Below are 18,093 nucleotides of genomic sequence, written 5' to 3'. Positions count from 1 at the left end.
CCGGGGCCGTGTCCCCATCCCGAAGATGCTTCCTTGGCAGGAGCTGGCTGTGCTTGTCAGAGACCGGAAGCAGGATTATGCTGTGCTGGGATGTGGAGATCATAAAAACGGTTTGTTTGGGTTTTGAGGGGTTTTTTTCGTGGTTGGACATTGAAATTGAACACGTCCAATCCTCTGCGTGAGCCGTCCTTGCGGCCTTGATGGAAACCAGGCGTTGCTTCCCCGCTCCCCAGCAGAAAGGGCAGCACAGAGGACCAGGGAAAAATGTGAATGTGGATTTAATGGTTTTGTGTCTTAGAGAGGTGGCTGTGCAGGAGGAGTGTGGGAGTGAGACTCAGGGTTTGCTTTCTTTCCTTTCCTTTTTTTTTTTAATTTCTCCTCTATCCAACAAGGGATAACTACACAGTTCCACCAGCACTCAGTCTCACTTTGCCAGGAGCTGGAGTCTATTTCACATCTTTTATCCTTGCAGGTAGTGCTGGGTTCTTCCCTAAGAACCTGAAAACCCCCCAGTGTGCTTTTAGTTAATGGCTTTTGGAGCTCTCTCCAGGATCTCTTCCCTTTCTATGTTGCAGGAAGTACTCCATGATCAGCCCAGCACCTTCAGCAGGAACACTATGGTGCTGTGGGGAAGAGGGAACTGTCAGGTAGCTGAGGTGGCTCTGCTGCTTCTCCTACCGCAGATATGGACTGCCAGGGACCAGAGCACAGTGATGGGCACTCCATAACCCTGTGTCCCTCCCTGGCCTTGACACCTGCAGGGGCAAAGCCTGTTGTATCCAGCTCATTTGCACCTCACTTTGGTGTCTGGGTTCTCAGCAGCTCCTGCACCCAGCCCAGCAGCCATGGCCTGAGAGGAAGCCCAGGTGAGCAGAGGAGGGTGTTCCAGGGTTCCTGCAAGCTTTGTGCACTAACTCAAACTCATAACTCCTTCCCACGCCAGGAGCTCCTGGCCAAGGCGATTAAACCAGCCTGCTCTGGCCCCTGCTTTCCCCTCTGCTGCTCCTGCAGGTCACTCACAGGCCATGAGAATTTTGTCAAGGTAGCTGCAGTTTGAGGAAAAAAAAAAACCCTTTTCCTCTCAATTCCTCAGCTTTCAGCTGCTGGTGATGCCATAAATTCCCCTACTTCTCTGGTTACTGTAAAGTCAGTCAGGGTGGTCAGGACCTGAATTCCTCACACAAGCTGGGGGAAAGGAAACAGCAAAAAGGGCCTTCCCTGCCTTGGGGATCTGTCACGGTGAGGCTCCAAGTGTGTGCTCCTGCTCTGCAATCCCTCTGGTCTTAGGTAACTGCCTCTCACTCCCCTCTCACCAGTGCACACCCTCCTCCTAGCCTGCACTTCCCACATCTGGCTCCTTGGCCCCTCTGATCTGCAGGCTCCTGGAGCTGCAACATCTCCAGGTTTGGAGTAACCAGGAGAGACAGAGCTCATCCAGCATCACAGAGCTGTGGGGATGGCACTTAGTGCTGCTGAGCAAAGTGCCCAGCTGGCTTCACCCCCTGCCCTGAGCTGTACAGCACTGGTCCTCCACCAGTCCTTCCATGTTGGGCCTTAAATCCAGCTGCTGTATGAGACACCAGTGGGCTGAGAAGCCACCCCACACCACCCACCCTCAGCTGAGGGCTGTGCTGAGATGTTGTGGGAGATCAGTGGGAAATTGGCAGCAAAGTGTTAGCACTGCCAGAGAAGGTGTTTGCTATGGGCATTGCTCCACCACTGAGCAGGACAAGAACAGGTCATTCTGCAGAAAGCTGTGGTTCTCCCAATCCTCTGCACTGCAGAAAGCCTTCATGGAATAAAGGAACAATGCAGGTTGGCTTTGGAGAGGTAAGGATGTGGGATGGATGATGAGTTTGTCCATTTTTTGAAGGATGGTCTTGGGAAGGCTGGCCCAAGGTGCGGGGTTCTTGGTCTATTCCCAACACAGGCAGCTGCATGGAAGAATATACCCTGGGTAGAGCTCAGTGCCAGCAGACCTAAGCAGGGACTGCCATAAGGGTGAAAACCCAGAGACTTCGGGTTTGGTTTAGAAAGTAAAATAGAAGCAAGAAAGTAAAAAAAGTCAGTCTGCATCTACCTTGTAGCTGCAGAGTCTTCCCGTGCTTGGACATCATTTCTACAGCTATGGATTAGAAATGCATCTTCTCTTTAAATGGGTCTCAGAACCACGTGACGCCAGGAGCATGGAGATTTGATATCTCATGTCATGAACTTTGCGCCTGGGCGGGGCCTCGGTTGGGCAGAAAACCTTCCCACCTGAGCAGTGCTCCCAGGAGACGGTCTGACTCAGGAGCCAGCAACTGGGCAGAGAGGCTCCAAGTGTTGGGAGAGGATCAAAAAGCTCCCCTGGCAGTAAATCTTTTACCTGCCATGTGACTCACTGGGGCTTGTGGCCATTCCTCCGAGGTCGGCCCCGGGTCAGGATTTCTCCTGTCTCTTTAGCCCCCAAACCTGGAGATTTTTGTCTTATCTTTGACGCCATCTTGACACTGAAAACAAATTATGGCCCAATTACCCTTACTCAGAGGGGCTGGGGCTACCTTAAATGGCCACAACTACCAGGCGCTTCCTTAAGAGCGGTAATTAGTGGGGCGTGGGATGGGGAGGGGGCAAGGACTGGGGGTACCCCTGGCATGAGGCTGCCCTTGCTCCCCTGTTTGCCATGGCAGGAGGGGACATCCCATCCAGCCCTTCCCATCCCATCCTATCCCATTCCATCCCGTCCTACTCACTGGCCCAGCCCTGCTGCCCCCGTGGGCTCCGCAGAGGCCAAGCTGAGGTGGGGCTCGCTGCCACCGCGGTGTCCGGGCTGGGGGCTGCCCTGCCCCCTGCCTCCCCCAGCCCTGTGTCACCGGCTGGGGCCAACCCAAAGGGGCCCCGTGACGGGAGGCAGCAGCCCTGGCCCTGGCCGTGACCTTCGGGACGACCTCGAGTGAGTCCCTGCCAGGGCTGGGGACTGGCTGTGCCTCTCATTCCAAACTGGGACATTTCCATGTTCACCCCGAGAAACACGGAACAGCAGCATCACGGCTGAACTGCCGTAACAACCGACCTGAAACTTCTAAAATTTCTTTTTCTTCCCATCTTTCCGTGTCATTACACCGCCCTCTTCTCTGCTCTGTCCCTGGGCATTCCTTGCCCAGGGTTGTGCTCTCTGCCTGAACCCAGCAGCTGTTTTGGGAGCTGGCAAATCCAGCCTGCAGCCTGGACAGTGCTCATGGGTGATCGGGTCTGGGTGTTTCTTTGCGCCCCCCCGCCCCCCCTTTTTTTTTTGTCAGATTGGTATTTTATTTGGCTCCATCCTGTCTACCGAGCTGTCCAGTGTAACCCTTCCCTTGCTGCTTCTGAGATAAGAATAGGCTCCCCCGAGATCAGATAAACAGGCCCATAAATACCTACAACAACAAGAAACAGAGTCTCGGCTTGGCAGGAAAGGAGGGGGGGAAAAAAGGCAAAAAAAGAGCCATTCCTTTGCACGCCAAAGCGGGGGTGCAGAGCGAGGGGTGGGAAGCGCCCGACAGCCTCCTTGCCCACAGCACTCGCCCCCTTGGCCAGACAGGCAGCCAGGGGCCAAGCAGGGCTGGCAGCAGGGTCCCCGGCAGTGTCCCTCGTGGCTGGATTCCAGCGGCAGGGAGCCTGGCACGTAAGGTGCTGCCCCGGGGCCAAGCGATCCCTGCGTGCGTGTTCCTCTGCCCGGGCAACTGCCGGCCGCAGCCTGCGTGCCCCGAGCCAGCTGCTTCCCAACGGCAACAAGTTCACGGCAGGGTCGAGCCGAAGGTATGTGCAGGGCCCTCTCCCCTGACCGATGAGCTAGGCCCTTCGGTAGCCAAAAACTGAAAGCTGGTGGCCAAACCGTTCTTGCAGACAGTTCTGGTGCCGGCAGCACCGGGAGCTCTGCCGCTGCCTGCCGGAGGCTGCCGGGACGCCGCTCCCAGCCGTGGTTCGCTGCCGGAGGAAGGGACACTGTCCCTGTGCAGGGCTCCCATTCCCCTGAAGCTCCTCTTCCTTTGGGGGTGAAAGGGGCGACCCCATCCTAGGCTGGCACAGGCGCTGAGCTGGACCCTCGACTCCCCGGCCCCGGAGTGGCGGAGCCGCCTGAGCGGTGCCGAGCTGGGGACAGAGCTCGCTGCTTGCAAATGCAGCCCTTCCAAAGCGTTGTGGGGAGCGGGGAAGCCCGAGACTACAGGAAATGTTTAGTGCCTTTTTTTACCCACTCTCCCCCCAAATGCTGAGCCACTATCTCAAAGGGAAACCCCCTTGCTGGGCAGGGAAATCCTCTGCAGCCGTGGAAACGGAGAGCGCTTTCACTTGCAAAATCCCGAAGGAACAGCGGAGGCTGGCACAGAGGACACCTTCCCCAGAAGTTTGCAGCCAGCAGGTACCACAACCAGAAACTTGTGGTAAGAAAAGCAAAAATCCTGCGGATGCAGGCAGAACATCGCCCTGGCTGTGCAGGGTGCCCCTTCCCAGAAGCAAAATTGGAAACACGTAAGGTAAAAACCAGCGGAGGTTTTAGGTGCGGTGAAAGGTCCGCAGGCTGCGAGCGATGTACCAGATAGAGCCTGGTGTGACGGCAGCGAGGACACGGTTCCCGTGCAGAGTCACCTTTGCCTCACAGCAGAGCAAGTCCCAAGTCCCCGTTTAACCCTTTCCCTCATCTGCTGCCGAAGGGCAGCACCGATTTGTCCTGTATGGATACAGGGATACCGGCTGGCACATATAAACAGGACGGGGGCTGGACACATTTATGGGGCGCTGGATTATAGTTTCAGTGACAGCTTGGGAGCTTTCCCATAAGAACCCAGCCCTTTAGGAGACTGAAACTTGCACATAAAATTGGATCCTTGGAACTGACTTTCTGTACGGGTTTTTTGTTGTTGTTGTTGGTTTTTTGGTTTGTTTTTTTCTCCCTTGAATGTGTTTGGGTTTGGGAGTGCCCTACTCCACTCATGGAAGTGGTAGCATGCTAAACTTGTTATAGCTCAAACAAAAAAAGTACCACTGCGGGCGGGCACTGCTCTTCTCAGGCAGTCCATTTTCATCTCAGCCTCCCTCAAAGAGATCAGAAAATGGATCGGGGCAGAGAAGGCAGCCGTGCAGTGGCTCCGGGGTGAGGGAAGGCTGATTCAAGCAGCCGGATCCTTCTCCATGGGAGTTAATTACTCTGGCTGTACCCCCCAGTGTTTGTGTGTCCCTCCGTCTGTATTTGCACACATGCACAAAGTGATTATAAAACCCAAGCTGCTTCCCCACGGCTGGGCTGGGATATTCTTGGTGTGTGCGGCCGCACAAGCACAGATTGATCGATGTGTCAGTATTTTACAGATGTAGCATCATTATTTCTATTCCTTTAGTCGCAATCAAAAGCTTGGTTTCAAACACAAAATGTAAACGTCCCTGCTGTGCGCCCTCAGATTAGCCCTAGAATAATGTCCAGATTTACCTGTGCTGTTTTTCTTTGCCCCAAGCAGCCGCCCGAGTGTCCGGGTTTATCCCGGTGTCGCTGGGAACGACAGCGTGGCCAGGCTGGGAAGGCTCTGAGCCCATGCACGCACATCTTGGAACTCTTTGGTAAGAGCACCGTGTCTGCACAGTGTGAAGGAATGAGGATTTGGCTTTAATTATTAAGGATTATTAAGGATTTATGCCTGAGTGGTGACAGAGGTGAATTTGGGCTGCATGAGCGTTGCTGTGTCTGAGGCTGGTGACATCCATCGTGTTCAGATGACGAGGAGGGGACGCTGCTCCTTCAAAATGTGGCCAAGGCAGCGCCTAACAGAGGATCCCTGTGAGAAAGTGCTGCCGGTGCCAGAGCCGGGCGAGCTGCCCCGGCAGGACACGGGAGCCGAGCCTTGGCTCTCTGCGTGGCAGCAATAAAACCCGGGGCTCCACAGCTCTACGGTACCATCCAGACGCTGTAAAGGCCTGATCCTGCCATCCTTCCTCAAGCCAAATACGAGTCCAGTCCCTCTAGAAGGTCTCCTGGGTAGGGAGGGAAGGGGTTACATGTAGGGCAGGGGCAGAGTTCGTGCCCTGGGGGAGGCTGCGGGTACACGTTTGCAGAGCTCCACCAGCTCCTGAGGTGAGCAAGCATGGCATAAACAAGTCTCAAAGGATCCCGAGCTCCCCAAGGAGGAATTCCCTCACATGGATCGGCCCCACAGCAGGGTACTGACTTCAGGGATGTCCTTAATCCCGCAGCATCTCTGTGGGCAGCGCAGGGGACCTGGCCAGAGCAGCGCGATTGCCGGAGCAGGGGAAAGCAGAGGGCTTGGACCCGAGGCCGTTTGCATAAAGTTTAAATTTTATTTTATTAAAAGTTTTTTTTTAGCTATTCAGTTTTAAATACGTGGTGTGGCGCGCTCGGTCCCTCGGGAAGTGGTCATGCAGATCTGAGGTAGAAAACCCGGCACAGGAGTGTTCCCAAATGCACCTCTAGGTAGTTTCACCGCAGCCACACGTCGGTCAGGCAGCGGACGGGGAGAGGGGATCGGGGGCTCGTATTTACAATAGCAAACGAATCGAACCGTTCCAGTCCGGCCCGGCACGGCAGGAGCCGCCGATTGCTGCTGGCAGCGGGAAGGAGCAACGATTACTGCAAATGCGGGAAGGGGACACGGGGAAAGGGCCCGGCTGGTCCCCGCTGCCGACGGAGCGGGCAGGACCCGAGCCCGCAAAGCGCTCTCGCCTCTCTCCCGCGGAGCATCCGTCCGGGCGGGGGGCAGCCGGGCCGGCTCCCCGTGTCCTGAGCCTGGATGGGCTCCGGGGCCGGGCTGGGCTCTCTCCGTCATTGCACATGGAGGGGCGGGCGGGGAGCGCCGTCAGGGCGGCGGGGCAGCTCTCAGGGATTCAGTTCCAGAGCCCAGACCTGCTGGGGCCAACCAGTCCGGCCCTTCAGCTTCTTCTCGCCGTGACCCAGAGGCTGCGAATAGACCTCGGGCTGCTGCGGGAGAGGAGACGGGGAAAGGAGGGAGAAAGGAGCGGTCAGGAACGGAGCGGGGTCCCGGGCCGCCCGCCCGCCCCTTGCGCCTGCCGCAGGGCTGCAAGCGAGCGGCTTTGCCAGCCCGAGGACAAAGAGGGGCTTTAGGGGTCCCCACCCCGCCACCCGCCCGCTGCAGCACGGGGAGAAGCGGCCGCCCTTGCTCCGAATCGCTCCTGCGCCCGCTCGTCCTGGGAGAGCTCCCGGGAGAGGTGAAGGACAGACCGGGGGAGGCTCCGCCGCGGCCAGTCCCGGCCCCGGGGGCTGATCCCTCGCGGAAAGTGCTCGGAAGCCCACCCGGCCCGTCGGGCGGGCTATTCTCCGACGAGTTACCCTCCAACGATTTATTATCATTATTATTATTATTATTATTATTATTATTATTATTACGCTGGGGGAAAAGGCTCCCGCGAGGCCGGGAGAGTTTAGAGGTTTTTTTCCCCCAAGCCCTGCGGTTTTTCCCTCCCGCTCCTGGCCCACGGAGAGCAGGGACGCGGGTCCCGATCCGCCTCTTACCGTCTCCCTTTTCCTCTTGTTCTCCCTGCCGTCCGTCTTCTTGAGTTCTGCTTTGAAGCCCTCGGTGTCCCCGGGCTGGCTGTCCTTGGCCAGCACCTCCATCAGGTAGGCGATGTAGCTGGTGGCCAGGCGCAGGGTCTTGATCTTGGAGAGCTTGGTGTCGGCGGGCACGTTGGGGATGCACTCGCGGAGCTCGGCGAAGGCGCTGTTGATGCTCTCCGTCCTCCGCCGCTCCTTCTTGGGTCCCCCGACACCTTTTCGCCGTCCCAGGCGGCCGCTGAGAGCCTCCAGCCGCCCCGGGCCGGCCGGGCCGTACTCGGCGGGGCCGTAGTTAGGGCTCTGCCCGGCGAGCTCGGGGGTCCCCTCGGCCGGGTTGAGCACCCAGCCGGGGAAGTAGGCGCGCTCCTGGTGGCACCGAGCCGCCGGCCCGAAGAGGAAAGGGTCGTGCAGCATGTGGTGGTGATGGTGGTGGTGGTGGTGATGCTGGTAGCCCCCCACCAGGTTCATGATCCGCTCCGCTGGCCCCGGGGGCCGCTCAGCAGCGCTCCATGGCCGGGCGGGAGGCGCTCCCCGCCGGGCGGGCGCGGCGGGCTGCGGGGAGCGCGGCTCCGGCGCGGGGCTGCGGTGGCGGAGGCGGCTGTGGGGTTTGGGGTGGGGCAGTCGGGGTTTGGGGTTTTGGATTTGTTGTTTGGGGTTTTTTTAACCCCTTCTGGAGCCTCCCGACCCGGCCTTTATATAGGGCCGCGGCCCCCCCGCCGTGGAGCCAATGGGCAGGGGAGGATGCGCGGGGGCCCCGGGGGGAGCGGGGCGGCGGAGGGGGCGTGCGCCGCGCTCCGGGCTCGGGGGTTTGGGCTCACACCTCCGCCGCTTGCCCTCGGTCCCGCCTGCTCCTTGCTTTCAGGGAGAAGGGGGTGAGGAAGACCAGAGGGCCACCCCAGCCCCTGTCCCGGAGCGCTTCGATCCCCGCTGCCGGTGCGGGGGTGTCCGAGCGCCCCGAGAGCCGCCGCGCCCGGCCCGGGGACGAGAGGCGGCAGCGGCGCGGGGGAGCCCCGGCCGGGCCGGGCCGGGCCGGAGCGGACCGTGTGCGTGCTCCGGGGCCGCAGCGGCCCGGGGACAGTCTGCTTCCTACGCACCGAGTCCCCACGCGGGACAGGCCCGACCTCGCGGGAGCGGAGCGCGGGGAGGTGGCGGGGCCGGGTGGGCAGCGCGGGGTGCTCGGGGCCGCACCCGCAGCCGGGGGATGGGGAGACAAGGGGGCGAAGTGAGGCCGGGCTGGGCCCCCCTGGGGTTGGGGGGCTCCCTCCCTGTGCATGACGTTCCTGGCCCATGCCTGCTCCGTGCGTTGCACAACTGCACAGGGATGTGCACTGCATGCCCGTACAGCACACGCCCACGCTGTGCAATGCACGCTGCACAAATCCACGCTGCACTTGTGTTGGTTACACCACGCACTGCTGCTCACACCAATACACTGGACACGTTGCCCACATGCACCACAAAGATGCTGCACACACCACACGCTCCACAAACGCATCACACGCGTGCACCCATAGGTGTTACATACACCAGCAGCACGGATGTGCTACACACACGTAAGTATGTTACACACACACGTATGGCACACGCACACCTATCACACACGTGGCTTATAAACACACGTCTGTGTGCTGCTCACCCGTGCACAGACACTGCATAGATGCATAGATATATAAAAATGATATTGTCCATGCACACTGACCGATTTACAACAGGGAGGTGGGGACCTGCCCTGTGTTTCCCTGTCCCAGCCTGGCCACAGAAGGGCTGGGGGGACCCGCTGAGGTCGGGATCTTGTACTTCACTGCAGCCCCAAACTCAAGCCCAGGGTGGGGCCCTAAAGGGGACAGCACGTCCTGCTCTTCTCTGCACCCATGGGAGACAGATCCCCAGGAGGATGCGTCCCAGAGCTCGGGCTTCACCCCCAGCCCTGCCTGGTGGCATTGGGGCCGACCCCTGCTCTTGCTGCAGTGACTCCCAGTGAGGACAGGCTGGGCACGGCAGTGGTGATCACAGCGCGGCGGGGCAGGAAGGGGCTTTGGGCCCAAGGTATGTTAGCGATTAACGGCGCTTTCCAGCGATTCATCTTGCAGCGGAGGGTGGAAACGTTGGAGGGTTGTTTGCAGGCGCTTGTATTAATCATCCGGGCTAACACACCATTAACGTCCTCCTGCATTTTAAAGATGACAAATTTTATTTGACTTCTCTCAATCACGGTTCCCGGGCGGATTCGGGAGCCACTTAAATGCCTCGGATTTTCCATCGTTAGTTGTTACAAGGCGAGTTGCAAAGGCAGGAGGCTGGGGGGGCCGGGGCAGGGTGCAAGCAGGTCTCCGGTTCTGCCGGGCCCTGGCGGCTGGGGGGGAGCGGCCGTGCCGGATCTGCCCAGCTTTGTTCCCCCCTGCTTTGTTCTCAGCTGCTGCAAAGACCCCCCTTCCCCACCCCCTTTAAAACAAGCGCCCTGCAAACATTTGCTAGTGATTATTCTCCTGTTAGAGCCAGGCCTTGGGTAGGGCGTCGTGTCCCCGATTTCCTTCAAAACAGCCGTGGTTGGGTGGGATCCCCGAGCCCGGCTGACCGCCGGTGGGAGCCAGTGCCCATCTGGGAGAAGTTCAGGGGTCCCACTTCATGCCTCACCCCCTCCATGCTGGCAGAACATCACCTGTGGAGCCCTGCTCTTCTTAGAAACCCCAGGCTCCTCACTGAGCTTCTCTCCAACCCTGCAAACTTCCAGATTAGAGTCTGTGCCACCAAACCCCATCTCTAGAAACACTCCTCAAAAATACCCTTTTCATCCCTGTATCCCTGTATGCATTGCACAGGCCACTTACAGCCACATCCTGCTGGGAGCTGTCACCTTGAGCCGTGCAACAGAGTCACCTCCAGCCTCCAGCTGCCGAGCCAGGTAAGTCCAGCCCAAGCCTGGGCATTCTCTTGCTTAATCCACCCCCTGATGGAGGTCCCTGGACTCTGCAGAGTTTGGAAGTGCTCAGCTGAGCAAATAGTGGGACCAGAGGGTTGATTTTCCTTTGGAAAATCATTCTAATCTTTCATGTTTTAATAAAATAATAAAACCAGAGCCCTTTTCATGCCGACACCTTCTAAATCAAACCAGACTGCCTTTGTCATGGCGTCCAAATTTAGCACTTCTCAAACTTTTGGTGAGTTTCTTTAATTTCACATCTCCCCACTCACATGGGGGAGAAAACGCCGGGCAGTTTGGATTAGGCGATTTATGGCTGGCATGGCAGGCGGAACCACGTTTCTCTCCACCTGTTTTCCTTCAAATCCTTCCCAGAGAAAGATTTTCTGCCCTCATGGCCAGGCAATGATGAGGGGGCCAATGCTGCATGTTGGGAGTGAGGTTATCCCAGGTCTCTGTAAACCCCAGCACCCCAAACCCAGGTGGAGCCACCATGCTCTGCATCCATCCCCATTTCTGGGACGGGAGCTGAGGTTTTGGCCCTGGCCCCTCAGCCACCTCCTTATCAGCGCCCAGCGAGCGGCAGCCCCGGGTGTCCTGTGACTTTGACGCCAGCTCTGCTCCCCCCCTCTGGCTCCCTTATCTAAATAGGAGCGTAAATCAGGGCCTTGGCAGATGCCCTGGCAGGACAGGGACTCCATAAAAAGGGGCTCTGCTCCAGCTCTGTTTACATTGCAGCCCCGTAAAATATTCCCCTTGTCTTCCTTGTTAGCATCTCCCTGCAGCATCCCGGCACCCTCCTGCACCCACATCCCCCCACCCCAAGCTCCACTGCAGCCCCAGGGTGTGGCCAGGAGGGTCCCAGCCCTGTCACCCCACAGCCCCACACCACGTCCCCCATCAGGTTATGCCCAGGGTACCTCCTCACTCGGCCACGGCCTTCGATCCCCTCCTCAGCCACTGCAGGCACAGAGCAGGGCTGAGCCAGCTCCCCTGGGCAGCTGGGTTGTGTCTAAAGGTGCCCCTGGGTATTTATAGCACTTGCCTGAAATAATGCAATAATAATCACTCAGCACCTTCCTAACAGTTCTGCTCTCAGAGGCCTCAGGGGATGGTGGCAAAAACCCTTGGGAAACTGAGGCATGAGCAGAGTCTGCTTCAAGTAGAGCTGCAGAGAGCTGCTCTGGGGGATTATTTTCCTCCTGGCAATGTGATGAGCGAGAGAACCTGCAGAAGTGAATGAAATCAAGTCAGTTTGATCAGCAATGAACTCAGCCCTGGGGTCACAGCTAAGGCTGGGCTGCAAAAGCCCACTCAGGGCATCCCTCTACCCCAGCAGGGTTTGCCACGTGTCCTGCTGTGCCAGGATGGGTTTCATAGGGGTGGGAGGTGCTGGAGTGCAGCAGAGCTCATGCTTGCTGGTGCCCATGCTCTCTTGCACCCACACACTGCCTGAGAGCCCCAGACGACCTCACTGGGCTGCTTGATCCTACATCAGCATCACAGGAGCGACTCCAAGTGGGGTTCAGTCTGTTAAAGCCCCACAGAAGGAGCAGGAGGAACTGGGGGTGAGCACGGTGCTGTGCCTGGATGTTCCTGTTCTCAGCAGCAGCCCACAGCATCTCCTCTGTCCACACCCCTCCCGTGCCGCCCCTATGGCGACACAAAGGGTGACTGCAACCATTGCCCCTCAAGAAATACCATCTATTTATGGCCAAACAGCCACTGTCTTGCGTGGATAAATCAAGAGGAAAACAAAGCTTTACGGAAAAAAGTATTAAATTTTCCATGTGCTCCTGCAGGGATGGGCCAGGCACTCGCTGTTTATTTTTTGGGCTCTCTCTTTGCTAGTACTGTAAGTGACACTGTGTTTACAAAAGTTTTTATGTCATCAGAGCAAAGTCACAGCTCAGCTTCCTCTCCTGTGTATTTTATGTAGATGGATGTGTCTGTGAGGAACATTCAAACTAAACAGAGAGCTGGTTTATAGGAAAATGTATTTATTTGAAAAATCGTAACTCACAATTTCGGCAAAACCGGGCTCCACATTTATTGCTGCTAATGGGGTGTGGCGGCCATAAATTAACCTGGAAAATTGCTGCGGCCATTTCAACAATGGCTCATTGTGCTGATAGAACAGCAGCTCCCCAAAGACGGCTCATGTCAATTTGCAATTAAGTTTGGATGCAAACAATAGGTAAAGGGAAGGTAACAGCAGCCTAACTGCTGGAACCAGCCCCAGAATCATTCCTCTAGGCTGGCATGGGTGCTCTGAATCTCACTTAAAACAGAGCTGTTCCCTCATCTGATTGCCCTGGAAATCAGTGGAAGGAGGCTCCACCTGCCATAAGGGGAATTTCTTTTTATATTACATTATCTGTCATAGGCACGTAATTGGAGATGACAGAAAAACCCAGCCCATGAGCTCTGACTGGCAGCCCAGGTGAGCCATGTGCTTGGAGAGCCCATCCAGTTGCTCCCTGGTTGACCTCTCTTCTTAGAGGAAATTTTGCACAGAATCAGGAGTGATGCTCCTACCTTAAAACCTCTTATTTCCCCACTCAGATTCCCTGCTGAGACAAACACTGTTCCCCAAAGCCTTGAGGCTGGCTGCTGACCCTGGAGTAGAAGCTGCCACTGTCATTCTCCCATCCTTGATCACCTGGCTCAGGGCAGGGTTTGGCTGCTGACACGTGGTGGCAGCTCTCCACTCGTGGGAAGTTGTGGAGAAGAGCTCCCAGATGATTCAGGTCCCTGACAAAAACCAGTGCCTTTCCCTCCTCAAACCACTTTCCACTCCTGAAGCAAATTTACAAGGGCTCTAAAATGTCCTGCTCCAGGGCATCAGCCAACTGCTAATGGCTGGGGATTGGGAAAGACATTTCCTCTGCTGAGAAGGATTGCATAAGCGCTTATTAAGGCAGCTCCTGGCGTCTTCGTCAAAAGCATCTGGTTTGGGGCATAGCTGGAGACGAACTGCTGGGTCTGGATGGGCAGAGCTGGACTCGCTGCTTCCAACTTTTCCCTTGGTCAGACATGAGTGCAGGTTTGGGTCATCTCCTGTGTGCTGGTGGGGAAAGGGAGGTGGGTCATGACATGAGATGTGTCTTTCTCCCTGTCCCCCTGCTCTCCATCTCATCCTGGTGCTGCCACTGTGGGGACTTCTCTTCACACTCCTTCCAACTCCAGGTACCACAATGCCCCATGTGCATGAGGGATTTCCCTGGTCCCTGCTTACACCAGCATCCCACATTCCTTGAAAGAGGGGCTTCCCTCCTGTCCCATTGCTACAGAGACACGTTGGCACAGAGACTGACATGGCTCGGTGGGTGAGCTCCTGTTCTGCACCGCATCTGTGTGACATTGCAGGTAAATGGCTTTGTGGTGGGAAAAGGCTGCTGACAGTGGTTCAGACCACTGAAATAGGTTGGGATGCTTTTAACAGGGCTCTGCTATGTCACAGGCTCAGTGTGATGTGCTGGCACTGCGGAGCAACCAGAGCCAGGGAACAGCATCCTGTCCATGCTTCCCTGTGGTGGGACCATGTCCTGGTATCCCAACCTCCCACCTTCCCCTCTGTGTGGATCCACACGGGATTTTTAATTCATTTTGTTTCTAAGATTTTCAGGGCAACTCCAGGTCTCATCACACAGTGCCTCGTGCCAGGTCCGGCTATGCCTTCCCAGCTGTTGCAGGGTAGGAGGATGAGGACAATTAGTGGTGCCTTATTATCCTGGTTATCATTGGCTCTCTCAAAATTCCAGGTTTTCTCTCCCCTCAGGTGCAGGAGTTACTGCTCACTTCCATGGGAGCAGAGGGATTGATTTTCCCTTGGTTCCCCCCACTGCATCCTGAGATGTCTGTGCAGCTTCCGGGCCAGCCATTACAGCAAGACTCTCAAGACGGGTTTTCCAAGGTTGGGTTTTTTGCAGATTGAGATGGTTTTAAGAATTAACAAGCATCTGTTAATACTTTCTTTGCAACTGAAAATTATTTGGGAGTTGGGGGTTTTAAATAATTTTAGTGCTTTTTCCCACCCTTTTTCCCCTGTTTTATAAATGGGAGGTGGCAGAAGCCTCCCCAGGGCTCATTATTCCCCATTCCAAGCTGGGATCCAGCACCCAGCATGGCTGTGCTGCTGCCTTCACAGGCATAGGGGGAGGTGGGGGTATTTTGGGGCAAAAAGGCACAGAGACACTGAGTGTCCTTTTGTCACTATGGTCCATGGTGTCACCATGGGTATCACTACCTCCTTGCTTTTAGGGAGTCACAGGATGAGGACATGCTGTAAAAAGTGAATCCAGACCTCCAAAGAATAACGCTTTTATTGTATATCAATATATACAGTAAATATTTGACTCCTCCTAACATGCTCTGGAGAAAAAAACTGTCTGAAATGGAGCTTATTGGAAGGAAATAAATTGCTCCCATAAAAATGCTGATCCCTCCCTACTTCTCAAAACTGAAACAAAATCATTTGCTGTGAGCTGAAGACATTTCTTCCCTTGGCTCCTGGTTTTCCAAGAAGAGCAGGGAACATGAAGGAAAAACAAGCCTTCCCCATTAAAACACGCTTAAGCGAAACTCCAGTTTTCTCTTAAACTTTGCTTGGAAACATTTGGAGCAGCTTCGTGCGAATCAGTTCTGCTCTTTGAAAGGCCATTAAAATAAAAAACACCCAACCCAAAATAGCCATCTCTGCAAGGAGCATCTTGTTTGGACAAAAGTGGTTTGTTTTACACCGTAAATCCAAACACTCCTGGGGAAATGTTGTGAAATCCGCCGTGCTGGCGGTGCAGTGGCTCCAGGGATGTTTTGTGGGACATGCACAAAGCTGGTGGGTGCTGGCAAGGTGATGGCCACCACCAGCACTTCACTGCTGATTATCCCAGCTGCTGGAGTATCCCTGACTTCAGCACAGTGCATTTTCCATCAGGGTGAAGGCTTGTGGGGTGAGTTCTGGCAGGGAGGGATTTGTACCAGCATTCAGCCCCGCTGTGATCTTGCCCCAGAGCTCCTGTGGCCTCTCTAAAGGGCCCATCATATGCAGGAGCTGAGAACACTCACCCTGGGACAAACAAAAACCACTCTCCAACAAGGTGTTTAAACCCTTCTTAAAGTTTTTTTTTTAACATGCTCCATGTCATACCTAGAGCACAAAAAAAAAAGGCAGTAATTCCTAAGCCAGCAATATACACACCAGCAATCCTGATACTGTATTTACAGATAGATAAGAATATACTTGCTTATATAAATCAATATTTTAATATATAAAAATAAAATAAATGTAACTATGAATATAATTACAATTGCAGTTGTAAATATAAATAAATATATATATAGTGTGTGTATATATATATATGTATTTATGGTGCTGCTTTTTCTGCTAGCGGCATCAATCTGTGATTTAGGCACAAATATTTCTATCCCAGGGTCTTTGGCAGTGAAGTTTTGCCATGCAGCTGCCCCTCCTGTGCAGCAAGCCCATCCTGGTGAAGCCCTGCTGGGAGCCCAACACTCATGGAATTAGGGAGAAGTTGTTCCTCACGGATTTGAGTGAACCCCGCCAGCTTATGAGGGAAACTGGGATTCTCTGGATGGGCACTCCTCCTCGCTGTGGCTCTCCAGGAGGTAGCTGGCCCAGCATCATCCTCTCGGTGTGATGCTGAAATTGTGGGGTGGAGGGTGGTGAGCCCCCAGCACCGCGTCCTCCCACCCCTAGAGCTGCCGCCACTGCCTTTGCTCTGGAAGGGACGGGGGGAGAAGAGGCTACACTGCTGTGAAACTGCAGTTTTAGAGGGTGGTAGTTGTTTTCTTGGGCCGAAAGGACAAGAAACATCATGTCTGAAGATGACAGGCTCGATTTGCTGTGTCATTAACCAGAGCCGAAACTCTAGATGGGCTGGGTCTCCTGCGGGCCACGCGCTGCTTCCCGTGCCGCTGCTGAGCTCTGATTCTGCCAGATAAAGGCCTTTGCGGATGCATTTCTCTTGCTCAGACCTTGTTTTAATTCCATGGATGCTATTATGCAGTCTATGGGATGGGAAATTGTTTCTCCCCCTCTCCCACATGCATCCGTAACAGATGAATGCGCCCCCTAAAATGCACTGGCTCCCCAGCACACGTGTGCTCCCCTGGGTGTTTGCAGGGACTTCAAATGAGCAGAAAGCATAACCCTCCTTCTCACCAGGAAAAAACCCTCTCATTCCCAACCTTCCACAGCCTTGAGATCTCATGGAAATAAGCCCCAGGATCCAACCCAGGAGTGGTGTGGTGACAATGGTGTGAGGTGCAAGCGGGCAGCAGGATCAGGAAGGCCCACAAAAGCCCCATAACCACCCATCTCTCAGTCCTGGTTGTGGTTACAAACCCCATTCCAGGTTAAAAGCAGCTGCTGAGACCCAAATAGGGTGGATGAGGGAAGCAGCCACCAGCCAGGTGAGCTGGGCTGCAGCATTCAGCCACGCCAGGGGCTCTCCTATGCTCATGGACACCAGCACCTAAACACAAAGCACTTTTTAAATGAACACGGGTGCTCTGGGCTCTGAGCAGCCCCTGCCTTGGCAAACAGAAAGCTGGAGGTGACAGGGCTCACACGGAGCTTGCTGGAAAGGGAGCAGTGGAGCCGGGTGTGCCGCCTGCCTGCGCCGCGTGAGCCGGCTTAGAGCACAGTAGGAAAAAATACCGCAATAGGCAAAGCATCTCCCATTTGCCCCTAAGCTCTGGCTCTTCCTGTGCTGATAACAAGCCCAGTAAATCTCCTTACAGCAGTGAGACATTTTTTCCCCTCTCCTTCCCTCCTCGCAGCCTTGTCAGACCACGCTGGCTACGGGAACTGTAGTGGGGCCGCCCTCCTCACCCCTCTGTGGGGAAGTATCCCAAAGCATGCAGCCCCCCGAGCATCCCAGCAGGTTCCAGAGGCTCTGAGCCCTGCCCTGAGGTGTGGGAAGGAGCTGGGTGCAGGCAGGGGCTGTCTCCTCTCTAATTGCCCCCAGAGCCCTATGGCTGAGCCACTTGCTGCTATCTCAGGCCATCAGAGCTGGTGCTGGGTTGAGTCAGGAGAGATACAGACTGATACAGACCCTCTGTCCGACTGACAGGGGTGCAGGGCAAGAGTGGAGGAAGAAAACCTGGGATACACATGTCTAAAATCTCCCTGGCCCTAGTGCTTTGGCCAAAATAGGGAACTTAGGCAGTGAGCAGGTTCCCATCAGCAGTGTGGTGTTCAGCCCTGGGTTGGATGAGTCCCAGTGACCTGTTAGATGTGGCTCCTGACCTGGGAGAGTTTGAGCCTGCCCAAAGCCAGGCAGAAAGAGCACTGATGCTCTGAAAAAGCAGCTCTGGATGTGCTTGGCAGCAGGATGGGGTTTACTCAATCTAGGAGTTGTGGTGGGACTCGGGGCTCATCATTTCCCTTGCAGGAGATGGCCATAGAGCTGCCTCCCAATTGCTCTTTTTATGGCTGAGGGCCAGGGCCCCTTTTTGGTCCAACCATGCTGCTGTACCCTCCCCACAGCCAGGACCCAAACTGCCCCCAGTAAATGCCACCACCCCATGGCTCAGTTGCTGCCCTGTTGGGATCTTTCTCCCTTTTGCATCAGCAAATGCTGTTCATTTTCCTCTTCCTCTCATGAAT

At 55.6% G+C, this 18,093-nt stretch overlaps 1 protein-coding gene and 1 long non-coding RNA gene across 6 annotated transcripts; one reads left to right on the top strand and one right to left on the bottom strand.

Moving 5' to 3' along the window:
• Positions 1-6,295: 6,295 nt before the first annotated feature.
• HAND1 (heart and neural crest derivatives expressed 1) lies at positions 6,296-8,080 on the bottom strand. Of its 2 annotated transcripts, none has more exons than XM_039559938.1 (2): positions 7,499-8,080; positions 6,296-6,946 (listed from the first exon to the last, which is right to left on the bottom strand). In XM_039559938.1, the coding sequence occupies exons 1-2, from the start codon at positions 8,003-8,005 to the stop codon at positions 6,845-6,847; spliced, it is 609 nt and encodes a 202-aa protein (XP_039415872.1). In that variant the 5' UTR covers positions 8,006-8,080; the 3' UTR covers positions 6,296-6,844. The 2 variants fall into 2 exon arrangements, with proteins under 2 accessions (XP_039415872.1, XP_039415873.1); XM_039559939.1 differs by having other exon boundaries at positions 6,296-6,943.
• On the top strand, positions 7,538-15,749 carry LOC109144598. 4 transcript variants are annotated; one of them, XR_005603094.1, is made up of 5 exons: positions 7,538-7,603; positions 10,357-10,439; positions 13,647-13,826; positions 14,078-14,153; positions 14,239-15,749. It is a non-coding gene; the product is annotated as an uncharacterized LOC109144598 (long non-coding RNA). The 4 variants fall into 4 exon arrangements; XR_005603093.1 differs by having other exon boundaries at positions 10,357-13,826; XR_002045462.3 differs by lacking the exon at positions 7,538-7,603 and having other exon boundaries at positions 8,772-13,826; positions 14,239-14,373; positions 14,721-15,749.
• Positions 15,750-18,093: the final 2,344 nt, after the last annotated feature.

This window comes from Corvus cornix, chromosome 13, assembly GCF_000738735.6.
Source record: "Corvus cornix cornix isolate S_Up_H32 chromosome 13, ASM73873v5, whole genome shotgun sequence".
NCBI classification, from domain to species: domain Eukaryota; kingdom Metazoa; phylum Chordata; class Aves; order Passeriformes; family Corvidae; genus Corvus; species Corvus cornix.
This window is presented reverse-complemented; position numbering and strand designations above follow the sequence as displayed.